Source organism: Rutilus rutilus (genome assembly GCF_951802725.1).
Source record: "Rutilus rutilus genome assembly, chromosome: 21".
Lineage (NCBI taxonomy): Eukaryota > Metazoa > Chordata > Actinopteri > Cypriniformes > Leuciscidae > Rutilus > Rutilus rutilus.
This window is the reverse complement of record NC_140226.1, coordinates 33306826-33320209: the sequence shown is the minus strand read 5'-3', so window position 1 is coordinate 33320209 and position 13384 is coordinate 33306826. Positions and strand designations below refer to the sequence as shown.

The 13384-nt window shown below is 37.2% G+C and overlaps 1 protein-coding gene across 4 annotated transcripts in view; it reads right to left on the bottom strand.

Annotated features, from left to right (window-relative positions):
• The window catches only part of plcb2 (phospholipase C, beta 2), a 48578-nt gene that overhangs the window by 19492 nt on the left and 15702 nt on the right, over positions 1-13384 (bottom strand). For all 4 annotated transcript variants that reach the window (XM_084393171.1, XM_084393169.1, XM_084393170.1 and 1 more), the window contains 14 exons: positions 11824-11970; positions 8797-8954; positions 8591-8673; positions 8415-8499; positions 7391-7670; positions 5996-6060; positions 5214-5310; positions 4876-4960; positions 4657-4781; positions 3733-3884; positions 2364-2528; positions 2181-2280; positions 877-981; positions 736-791 (listed from right to left, as the gene is read on the bottom strand). In XM_084393171.1, coding sequence (XP_084249297.1) covers positions 736-791; positions 877-981; positions 2181-2280; positions 2364-2528; positions 3733-3884; positions 4657-4781; positions 4876-4960; positions 5214-5310; positions 5996-6060; positions 7391-7670; positions 8415-8499; positions 8591-8673; positions 8797-8954; positions 11824-11970 — 1703 coding nt within the window. The remainder of the gene's footprint in view (positions 1-735; positions 792-876; positions 982-2180; positions 2281-2363; positions 2529-3732; positions 3885-4656; positions 4782-4875; positions 4961-5213; positions 5311-5995; positions 6061-7390; positions 7671-8414; positions 8500-8590; positions 8674-8796; positions 8955-11823; positions 11971-13384) is intronic.

Sequence of the window (13384 nt, the reverse complement as noted above, 5' to 3'; positions counted from 1 at the left end):
TGGGGATGGAGAAACACACACAAATTAGCTTCGGTTAAACGGGCGTATGATAATTTGGGTAAATGTGTAAGCTAGATTTATGCCTATTTTTTCACATCTTCATGGACACCACAATGATTTCCCTCGTGTGTTAATATTGTTCCTTGTAATTATGTATGGTTTGCAAAAATGTGAACTGCTGCTTCTGTGTAGATGAGAGAAGCAAAGTGTGTGTGTGTTGTGCACACGCTACATTGATTATGGCCAAGCATGCGCCCTTAAAATAGCATCTGAACGCGCCACTGACTTTAGACGAGGTTTTTCCTGGTCTATGGAGGAATTGTTTTCTGAAACTGCAAAATAGCACCAGGGAACGTTTGCGCCGGAACACGCCTCCTCTTTCGCTGAACCGCCCCCGGGAGCGCAAGTTCATTCCCTAATTTACCGACGTGCGTCTGTGGAGGGAAAAGTCCACTGTGTGTCGGGTGCAAAATAGGAATGATACATGCGTCGGTGTACAAAGTCAATTGTGCTGGGTGCAAGATAGGGCCCATATTGTTTTAATGATACTTCGATTATTGTATTGGAAAACGACAAATTAATTCAAATCATAATTTCCCTCTTGTTTTTATTCAGGAGAACCGCCATGTTTGCAGAAGAAACCACATGCACTTAATAGTGCACTACTGTCTTTCAAGGGCACTTGAACATTGATGGTATCTGTGCATCTGTTATTAGCTGTTCGTTTAACTCTACCTCTGTCTTCGGTGGCTTTGTAGTCTTCACTGGATTGAAAAGTGCATCTGAGAAATCTACAAGTAAACAATAAATGACACACTCATTTGATGTGGCATGTTAACATACACTGTAAAATATGATTTTTGGCCAGTGACGTACCAGCGAAGGCAGCGGGGATGTAGTCCTTCACCTCGATGTGCACAAACACAGACGGCAGCGTGAGAGGCATGTTGCTCTCGCTGCGCAGACAGATGTGCTGGAAACCTGCAAAACATCACAGGGTCAATGATCATAATGCTCATAATAAACAACCAACAAATCTGGACGAAAACAATCACACAAGGATTAAACAATCTACAAATTGTCAAAAAAGTGCAATGAACGAGCCTCTTATCTGTCATTTTTGAGCATACACTGACATACACTGACTAAACCTCACATTTCAGCCTTTAAACCATTTAAGAAAACAAATGAGTCAATATGATTGATTATAGTTATTCCATCTGCTCAGTGAATAATTCTAGATACCTTATTATCCAAATTGTTAAAAAAAATTGTTTTCCATCAACCAGTAAAAATGTTCAACAGTGCATAGAAATTTTCACATGAATAAAGATGTAAATCCACTCTCTGACAGAGAATTATGCTTTGATAAATCATAATTATGATATTAATAGTCAAAATTATGACATACTAAGTCCCATTTATGAGATAAAAAGTCCAAATTATAACTGTAAATCATAACTTTAAATAATTGTGACGTACTGTGTCATAATTTTAAGATTAAAGTCAAAATTATGATATTAAAAAAGTCAATATTATGATATTAAAAAGTCAAAATTATGACATACTAATTCATAATTATAAGATAAAGGTTGTATTATGACATACTAAATCATTATTACGAGATTAAAGTCAAAATTATAACTTTAAATAATATTTTTGACACAAGTCATAACTTTGAGATAAAAAGTCATAATTATGACAAAACAATTGTGACATACTAAGTAAATTTTGAGATTAAAAAGACATAATTATGACATAGAATGTTTAAATTATTACATACTAAGTCATAATTATGGGATAAAAGGTCGTATATTTTTGGGTCGTAATTATGGCATAAGGTCGTAATTATGACGAATTAAGGTCGTAATTATGGCATACTAAATCATAATTATGAAATAAAGTCAAAATTATTACTTTAAATCATAACTATGACATACTAAGTATATTTTGAGACAAAAAGGCAAAATTATGACATACTAAGTCATAATCATGAGATTAAAAAGTCGATATTATGACTCTTTTAAGCCATAAATATGACTTAGTATGTCAGAATTTTGACTTTTATGTCATAATTATGACGTACAAAAGCATGCTTGTTTTCTTTTGTGGCAGAAATGGGTTGTTTCATTCCTAATTATGTTTGACCCAAACCCCCCGCAGATCCGGGTCAGTCTCACCGGTCTGAAGAGCGTCCAGAGGGATGATCCGGTGACCTAAGAACTTCCCGCCCTCCTCCTGAACCACGAGCCTGAGGTAGGCCATCTCCGGCAGCAAGATCTGCTCAACATCACAGAGACCCTCAGCCTTATGAAGCCATCATAACATTCATAACTCATGAGCAGGAGATGACAGCGGCTGACCTTCTCAAAGACGAAAGGCTCCTCGTTCCACTCGGGGTTGATGGCGTTGGGTGTGGTGCTCCATTTGGTGCGGAATTTGCGTTTGGGATCTTTCGGCAAACCGATGAGCTCGACCTCCACTCCGGTTTTCACATTCTTATCCGACAGGAACTGACCGGAGTAAATCTGAGCACGGGTTACAATTCACAGTAACGTTTACAATTCAAGAAAGATTCGTTTATTAATATAACATATATTATATATTAATCTAGTAACATTTCTTATTATCTTATTATTTAGTTTTTTTTGGTAACACTTTATTTTACAGTGTCCTTGTTACATATGTTACATGTACCTACCATAGTAATAACAGTAAATTATGCATAATTACATGCAAATAACCCTCAACCAAATCCTAATCCTATAGTAAGTACATGTAGTTACTTAATATTACTCAGTACTTAAATATATAATTACACTGTAACAATGACACCTTAAAATAAAGTGTAACCGTTTTTTTTTAGTTAGTAATTTTATATTTTTATTTAGTAGTAGTAATAATAATAACAATTATTATAATTATTATTAATGAACTAAACTAACAAATAGATATATAATCTCAAACGTAAAAACAAAAATGTAAATATTAACAATATATATTTTAAATATACTGTATAAAAAATGCCTCGATCATGTTTCTATAGTTCTCACTCGACACACCTCTGCCGGGAATTATAGTAAATCTTCATTATTCTTTCATTATTATTCTTTCATAATTATTCTTTTGTTTTTATTAAGTCTATCAGCCTTTATTCTGGCATTATGGCTTTCCCATGCACATCGCTTTGATCCCAATTTACATTTATCCACCTATTATAAATAGTCTTTCTAGAAAACAAAACTTTTCTTATGAACTTATGTGCATTCTTTTGACAAAATACATCATGACACAAATGCATTAGAGCTACAATTAGAGATTAATCCTATGCTTTTACTCAAAACTCACTTTAAAGTGTTTGCAATAACTTCCAATTGCAATCTAATGTGGATTTTGGTCATATTATGTTAATGAAATGTTATTTATAGCCTTTTACAAGAATTGCTGCACCTGCTTAGAATTCCTCACGTAATCCTTTATTGTTATTAAAGTAAGCAAAATCGCATGGGAATCACATGCGAATAATTTACTATCTTAATAGTGTGTTTATAGCTTCATGTTTCACGTGTAGAAACATTTCTCTGGGTTTCTTATGTACGAAACAGACCGTGGAAGTGTAATGGGAGTTTGTCATCGGAAGAGAAGGGCAGGTTATGAACGTTCGGAAAAAGGATTTGAAGAGGGAACTTTGTTTTACAGTTTCACATAAGCACCAATGCATTTCTGAGTTACCTTAATGGTGAGAGTGCTGGCGATGATGGTGTCGATCCTGTCAGTGAAGGGATCGAACTTCTTGTCACTCCGGCGGAGCACGTCGTGTTTGATTATGTAGCCCGTCCTCCCGTTAAACTCGAACAGAGCCATGTTCAGCTGCATGGGGAAATCTACAGCATGATACGATTAAAACTCAAACATTGACATAAAGAGCTGATCTAGCTATTGGTGGACAGTTTTTAAAGGGGTGGTATAATGCCGTTTTCACAAGATGTAAGATAAGGCTCTGATGTCCCCAGAGTGTGTATGTGAAGTTTTAGCTCAAATTACCCCATAGATATTTGTATATAGCATGTTAAAATTGACAATTTTTGAGGGTGAGCAAAAACGCAGTTTTTGTGTCTGTCCCTTTAAATGCAAATGAGCTGCTGCTCCCGGCACAGTGGGCGGAGCTTCAACGGCTTGTGTCCTTTTACCTCACACAGACACACACTGAAAATTCCAAAAACGTTTAGCCTTTTATGTTCAAACCGGAGTCAGACAATGATGGAGAGACTCAAGAAGAAGTGACAACATGTAGAAGCAACAGGACATTTCTGAATGGTCAGTTGATGAATTTATGTAGCTTATGTGTAGTTATCTTCTAGTCATTGATTAGCATATTCTGTCATGACAATCTATAAATCGCGTTCCCGGGGGCGGGGTTTATGTAAATTTTAGGGTTTGTGATGTCACTAACCCGGGAGGAATGTGGTGTAGTCTCTACCAGTCGTTTGTTGTAGTCCTTAAAAAGTGATTTCTTTAAAAGCAAATATCTCCCTTTGCTCTGAACTTTGAGCGTTGTAACTTTGCAGAAACAGCAACATTACACACTAACTAAAGTTAGAAAAGTGAAATCATAATCAACCACCCCTTTAAATGCATGATCTGTGATGGACTCACCCATGGTCTGGTAGTTGAGTGCCACGAACTGACAGCCGGCGCTCCAGAAGGGCTGAGGACTGTAGTTTGAAGAGTCCACACGGGTTCCTTTAGGGTAAATACGGCTCATCTGCCTCTTATTATATCTACAGTCATCAGTATAGGAAAGCACTGACAGCCGTACACAAGAAAACACCTTTGAGTCATTTAAATCTAATTCAGGGGAAATGTAAAGGATACTCCACCCAGTCCACAGCGTTCTTCGCGATCAAACTCTCTCCTTTGGTTTCCACGAAGGAAGAGATGACATAACTCCTGTTTTTCTCTGTTTTAGTAAATGTTGAAAATTAACATTTAAATGCATTGTTCATTATTAGTTGACTAATGCAGTTAACCAATGTTAACAAATTAAACCTTATTGTAAAGTGTCACAGACAAAATATTATGCATGCATTTTTTTTAAATATCGAACTCAGACGTATATTCATATTGTGTAATATTGCATCCGAGGAGGTTTTAGGCGCATTTGTTATATTTATAAATATACACTTCTAAAATAAAATCAGGTCTGAACTCACTAATTGCGTTCTCAAAAGAGATGAATTTGTTGGGCTGTACGTAGTTGACCAGGGCGGACATCTCCTCGTATGCTGTCACTTCCTGTCCAGCGGTACCCTGATAGGAAATGGAAAATATCAGATTTAGATTAAACTAAACTGCAGTCGAGAGAGAGAGAGAGAAATATGTGTCTTTATGAGTCATTATTCTTCATTTAGCAAATAATTACTTATGAAAAGCAACAGTTTCACTGAAGCATATACTACCATTCAAAAGTCTGGCCTCTTTTTTCATAGAAATTAATATTTTTATTCAGCAGGGATGAATTAAATTGATTAAAATAAAATACAGTAAAGACATTTATAATGTTACAAAAGATTCTATTTAAATAATTGCTGTTCTTTTGAACTTTTGATTCATCAAAGAATCCTGAAAAATAAACGTTTTCAACATCATAAATGTTTATTGAGCATCAAATCATCATATTAGAGTGATTTCTGAAGGATCATGTGACACTGAAGACTGGAGTAATGATGCTGAAAATTCAGCTTTGATCACAGGAATAAATTACACTTTACTGTATATTCACATAGAAAACATCTGTTGTAAATTTGAATAATATTTCACTGGTTTAAATGTATTTTTGATCAAATAAATGTAGCCTTGATGAGCAGAAGGGACTTCTTTTAAAAACATTAAATATTCTTACAGACCCCAAACTTGTGAACTCTAGTGTGCTTGATTTTTCTTAGGTTTAAAAACGTGCATTTCTGGATCCCTGCAGGAACACGAGATACTTTACCTCATCTGAGTTCTTCATCTTCTCTTCGTCCTGTTCATCGTGGTCATCATGTTCTTCACGCTCTTCTGTATCAGTTACACATAAAATACTGCTGTTATTTTCTGTCCAATCATCTCTACAAACACAGTGGCCTCCAAAAAAGTATTAAGACACTCATGTCACACTTAGGGCCCTATTTGAAGGATCTACGCTCATGGTCTAAAGCTCACGGCGCAATCGCACTTAGGTCGTGTCCGAATCCACTTTTGCTAGTTTACCGACGGGGAAAATGGTCGGCGCTCCCGGCGCATGATCTCAAAGTGTTGTCACTATTCTCTTATAGAGTAATGGGTGTGTTTTGGGGCGTTACATGCAATAAACCAATCAGAGTCTCTTCTCCCATTCCCTTTAAATGCCAGTTGCACTCGAGCCATGGCAGATTCGCTATTTACATGAGGAATTTGATTGTGGAAAGACTGAACGCTTCTCTAGCGAGGAAACAGATCTGCTCGTACGCAAGGTTAAAGCTGTGTGTGTGTGTGTGTGTGTGTGAGGTTAAAGCACAAGCAAAACATCTACGGGACACAATAATAATCTTTTACATTGTAATCCTTTTATTATTGTGTGTAATAAGCAGAATGTGTGTAATAAGCGAGTGTGTGTAATAAGCGAGTGTGTGTAATAAGAAGAGTGTGTGTAATAAGCAGAGTGTGTGTAATAATCAAGAGTGTATGCAAGATTGTGGACCCGCCTATAGGCACACATTACTAACGCGCTCTTTAAATAACAAAAACAAATACTGCACCATTGACTTTAGACCAGGTTTCAGTTGGTCAATGGCTCAGTCTATTTCAGTTCCTCAAAATATCAACGCGCCAACAATGCGCCAGAACACACACCAGGTTTTCAGACCAGTAGCCCATGGGTGCCGGATGGGCGCAAATGTATCTGCTATTTAAACATCGTGGCGCAGAACGTGAAAATGATAACTGCGTCAGGCTGAAACTAGCAAAAACACTTGAGTCGCGCTTGGCGCTGCATTGTACTGGCTATCTGATAGGGCCCTTAATGTCAGCATGAAATCAAAATGGACAATTCTTGTTTTTTATTTTTTTTATCAGTGCACATCATTATTTTTCCTGCTAATCTTGAATTAGAATAACTTCTCTCGCAGCATCTCTTCTCTTCTCTGATGATGAGGGCAGGGCAACCTGTCACTCACATGAGATCAGCCAATAGCAAACCTCAACCATCCAATCATCCATCAAGCCCCGCCCTACATTTGTTCTTGTTCCAGAAGCGTTTCATTCGGACATACGGCAAAATAGGGAAGAAAAGACGAGCACAATTTCCCTTTCATGCAGACTTCAACTTAAACAGTCCGCCGTTTCAGGACTGGTTCACAGATGAACTCACCGGTTGCGGGAGCAGCGTCGGTGCCTTCTGGGTTGGCCGGAGCAGGTTGGTTTGGATCAGTGGGTTGGTTTGGATCGGCGGGTTGGTTTGGATCAGTGGGTTGGTTTGGATCAGTGGGTTGGTTGGACTCAGAAGCATCTGCAGCTCCATTAGTTTGTTCTTGAGCAGGCGGTTTCTTTGCCTGTTCTGGTTTGCTCGGAGGTGCGCTGCTTTTCTTATTCTTGATCAGTATTTTACCCATCAGCTCAGACGGACTCGGGATCGGCTGACCCGGCTTGAGCTGAAAAACAAAACCGCAGAATATTACATGAGATATATACTACTATCAGCTTGTAATATAGGTTTATTGGTAACATTTTATTTTACAGTGTGTTACACGTAACATGTAGTTACTATAGTAATCAAACTGGGTTACACTTTATTTTAAGGTTTCATTGTTACAGTGTAATTATATATTTAAGTACTGAGTAATATTAAGCAACTACATGTACTTACTATAGGGTTAGGGTAGGATTAGGGTTTGGTTGAGGGTTAGTTGTAATTATGCATTATTTATTGTTATTACTATGGTAAGTACATGTAACATGAAACAAGGACACTGTAAAATAAAGTGTTACCAAATTAAGTGAAACCCACTTTACTTTAATGCATTTAAAACAATGCAATGCATTTGTTACAATATTTATTCATGTTTGTTGTTAAAGTTAGTAAATCAAAATTAGTTCATGTCAGCTCAGGTCTGTTAAATATGAACAGATATAGAATTATATAGAAGTAAATTAACATAAACTAAAATTACTAAACACTTTAGAAGAATTTTTCATTGTTAGTTCATGTTAACTAATGTCATTTACTAATGCTAGCAAATAAAATCTTAGTGTAAAGTCTTAATGGTTTATTTTAGTCAATAACATGCTAAATCATGTTAGCAATGTGTTAAATCATGCAAGAGATATGCTAGCAATGTGCTAAATATGTCAGAAGTGTTTGAACCCAACAAAACCATTTCCACATTTGAACTCACAGGATATTTGTCCAGTAAATCAACGAGCAGAGCGTCTCCAAATATAGTTCTGCAGTAGTTTGCCATCTTCTCCTGCTGCTTCACTCTGAAAGCCAAATTATATCACATCATCAAACCCACGGTACGAGAAACAAAATGTGTTTATGTTATAATTAAATATCATGGACGTGTCTTACGAATCAACGTGGTTCTCAAAGGAAAGCACAACAGGATACTTGGACGTTTTGAAGGCACTCTCAGCGATAGCTTCAATCACGTCCTGTCATGAAGAAAGAACATAATCATGTATAATGTATGCTTCATAAACAAATTTCACACTGATTATAATGAGCCTCCACAGCATCCCATAATGACAGCGAGAGCTCTGATTGGAGGAACCGACCTTGAACAGGATCTCGGTTGTCATGGTGAAGCCGTGTGTGATGATTGGCTCTTCATCGGGTGGTTTGCCCTTCCAGCAGTCGAGCTCCAGACAGCGGCAGCCGGCTAGGAGACACTGGCGGTACATCTCCGGGGACGAGACACCCGTCAGCTGCCCGGCTGAGGGAACATTTGCATTATGGTGTTGCATTATTTGCATTATCGCTTTTTTATATCAAAAACTCTAGGGGCCCTATCTTGCACCCAGCGCAATTGACTTTGTACAGCGACGCATGTATCATTCCTATTTTGCACCCGACACACAGCGGACTTTTCCCTCCACAGACGCACGTCGGTAAATTAGGGAATGAACTTGCGCTCCCGGGGGCGGTTCAGCGAAAGAGGAGGCGTGTTCCAGCGCAAATGTTCCCTGGTGCTATTTTGCAGTTTCAGAAAACAATTCCGCCACAGACCAGGAGAAACCTCGTCTAAAGTCAGTGGCGCGTTCAGATGCGCGTGACGCGTTCCATAATGTAGCGTGTGCACAACGCACATACACTTTGCTTCTCTCATCTACACAGACGCAGCAGTTCCCATTTTTGCAAACCATACATTATTACAAGGAAAAATATTCCACATGAGGGAAATCATTGTTGTGTCCATGAAGATGTGAAAAAATAGGCATAAATCTAGCTTACACATTTACCCAAATTATTATACGCCTGTTTAACCGAAGCTAATCTGGGTGTGTTTCTCCATCCCCAATGTCACTTCTCTGTGTTTTACGGCCCTGACGAGAACGTCGGTCTCCTCGGCTGTGAACCGCTCCTGGCGTGCGTCTGGCAAATCCGCCGTTATAATAGCAATCCGCCATGGAACAAGCACGCCTGCTTGAAGGGAATGTGAGATGTCGCTCTGATTGGTTTATTTCCCGTTGCGCCCAAACCACACCTATGAGTAATGAAGCTACTTCAGACCAACACATTTTAGATTTGCGTCGGGCGCAAGAGTCATTTATCCCGCCGGTATGATAGCAACAGCGAGATCCGCCCACACAGTTACTTGCGTTTCAGATCGTTAAAATAGGGCCCTCGAAGTGTTTAACTCTCTGGGGTCTGAGGTGTGTTTTGACGTGCCCTGAGATTTGTGCTTATTTCTGTTGCTTATAACATTTTCATGGCTAAAGTCTGATTGCACTGTATTCTATTGAAGCTTGTTCCCGCCACAGAATAAAAATAAATAAAATAAAATGCGACTTTTTATCTCACAATTCTGACAGAATTGCATTTCTCAGAATTGCATGATAAAAAGTCACAGTTGCGAGTTATAAAGTCAGAATTGCATGATATAAAAGGTGCAATTTTGATTATTTTCTTTGTTTTTTTCTCAGAATTGCATGTTTACCGTATCGCAATTCAAACTTTTTTTCGAGTTTATATCTCACAATTCTGACTGTATAACACCCAATTGGGGGAGATATAAAGTCAGAATTGCGTGTTATAAAGTCATATTTGCGAGATACAGTATAAACTCGCAATTGCGAGAAAAAAAGTGAAAATTGCGAGTTTATTTCTCACAATTGTGAGTTTAATTGCAACTTCATATCACGCAATTCTTACTTTATAACACGCAATTGCGACTTTTTATTACGCAATTCTGACTTTATATCTCGCAAGTCTGAGAAATAAATAATAACATCATCAATTATCGTTTTTAAATCATCAATTATAATTTTTTTCTGTGGTGGATATAGCAGCATGTAGGCCTATGTAAAAGTTTGTAGTTTTGAATGAGCTGAAAAATGACGTTTATGCGTTATTGAAATAAGGCCGATATGAAACATTATTGTTTAGCACATAAACATCTACGTTTGAGCAGATATTCACGAACACGGTATTTCACAGTAAACACTGACCTAAACATCTTGTTACAGTGTAAACGCTCATGTTACTTTGTTTTATATAATAGAGCATAAAACATCCTTGTGTCGTACAACATTCAGATGTATTTAGACAGTTAGCACTGAACGGTTGCCGACCTGCCTACATATTTCATATTTCAACATGTTTCCTTTGATTTCACACATTTTAGTGTGGCAATTGTTCAACCAGTAAAATGAGGACAAGTTTATGTAACAATAACACATTAATTAATGCAAGTGAGAATAAATGACAGAAACTATATCCTTTGCTGGATCAATGACGTTTTTCTTCAAATAGATGCTTGCCGCTTCGTTTATCGAGGTGATGGGGGTGTTACAGGTTTGCATGGCTCACATGGACAATGATCGTATGAATAGTCTGCGCTGCTTATGGACAAAATCTTGGGTTGAGCCTTTTGGGTGATTTTTTGTGTTATTTTTTAAGTGTTTGGGTAGTTTTTGTGTTACCCAGCTCCTGGGTCAGACGTAACCCAGGGGTTGAGTTACGAGAATACTTGATTAGTTGGTAGAAGTAATTACACATTAATGAGCACATATCATTTTGAAAGAACAAAGTGTTTTTTTTTTTGCTAAGAATCAACTTTAAAAATTACACAGTGTAGCTTTAATTTTATGCAAAGCAACATACAGGGGCGTGATGTGAGTCACACACTCGAGTGTCGCGTCGGTCTTTTCGTGTGAAGGAGAAATAGGCAATAAGCTCAGACAGAGAATATTTGTTTTTGAGCTTTCAAGCTTTCTAAAGACATATCTCTATTTCTGTGTGGCAAGTAATCGCTGAGTTTCGGTTCATTTTTGTGACGCGTCTCAGAAAGAAGTTCTCAGAGACTGGGACGGAAGAAAGCGCACCCTGTTTGTTTTCTTTATTTTACAGTTTTGTTTTTATTGTGAGAGTACACACATAAAAATAGACCCTTTACAGTTTCGAATGACGTATTACACTTGTTTCCGTATGACAAAAAAATGGCAGAGCATTTTAAGTTCTTTTCGCCGTTATCAGGAAATAATGCAAGTGTGCCTCTACCGACCCCAGAGGGTTAAAGTTCAGGGAATAACTCGAAACCGAGTCAGAAAAGTCAGCATGCAGATGAAGGAGAGCGGTGTTACCTGTGAGATAGGTGTTGTGGGAGGACTTGACGAAGTAATGTGGGAGAGGTTGAGTCATGTCGTGACTCTGGGCCAGTTTGTCCTGCTTCACCACTGATGTTTCAGATCCCATCAGATAAAACATCAAACCTTCGGGAGAAATCTGACCTGCAGCAGAACAACTTCATACCGTTACCTTCATACAGCCGATGATCTACAATACTCTTGTGTTATTTACTGACGTGATCTAAAGTTGATCCTTTGTGGATATCGTGGGATTAGAACCTACCAGTGCTATTTCAGTATCATTCAGATCCTATTATAATTGTATTAATATTTAAAATGTTTATATTTTTCATTTCAAGTCAAGTCACATTTATTTTTACAGCGCATTTTACAATACAGATTGTTTCAAAGCAGCTTTACAGAGATAACAGGACAATTATGCAAAAAGGTTTGTCCAGAAGAAAATAGTGTCACAGTCCAGCTTACGTAAGTTCAGTGATAGTTAATTTTTGATAGTTAAAAAAGTTATTAATTTAGTTCATTTATACATACAGTGCTATGCATAAGTTTAGACACCCATACTAAAGTTGACTAAAAAGAGGAATAAAAAATCATCTTTTGGAAACTGAACTTAATGCCTTAATTTAAAAAATTAGGAAAAATCCAACCTTTAAGGACACCAATTTTCTTTGTGAATGAATAATGTATTGTAAATAAATAAATGTTCTTCCTTAAAATACAGGGTGCATGAGTCTGGACACCCCTATGTTAAATTCCCATAGAGGCAGGCAGATTTTTATTTTTAAAGGCCAGTTACTTCATGGATCCAGGATACTATGCATCCTGATAAAGTTCCCTTGGCCTTTGGAATTAAAATAGCCCCACATCATCACATAGCCTTCACCATACCTAGAGATTGGCATGGTTTTATTTCAGTTAGCCTAATAGCTAGTTTGATTTGCATTGAGAGATGATCTTATGGAAAGTACCCCATACCAATCTCTAGGTATGGTGAAGGCTATGTGATGATGTGGGGCTATTTTAATTCCAAAGGCCAAGGGAACTTTATCAGGATGCATAGTATCCTAAACAAAAAATAAAAAAAAATACTTAAAAATAAAAATCTGCCTGCCTCTATGGGAATTTAACATAGGGGTGTCCAAACTTATGCACCCTGTATTTTAAGGAAGAACATTTATTTATTTACGATACATTATTCATTCACAAAGAAAATTGGTGTCCTTAAAGGTTGGAATTTTCCTCATTTTTTAAATTAAGGCATTAAGTTCAATTTCCAAAAGATGATTTTTTATTCCTCTTTTTAGTCAACTTTAGCATGGGTGTCTAAACTTATGCATAGCACTGTATATATACACAGGTGAAACTCGAAAAATTAGAATATCGTGCAAAAGTTAATGTATTTCAGTAATTCAACTTAAAAGGTCAAACTAATATATTATATAGACTCATTTACATGCAAAGTGAGATTTTCAAGCCTTTATTTGTTATAATTTTGATGATTATGGCTTACAGCTTATGAAAATTTTCAAAATGTCTGAGATTTTGAATTTGGGGT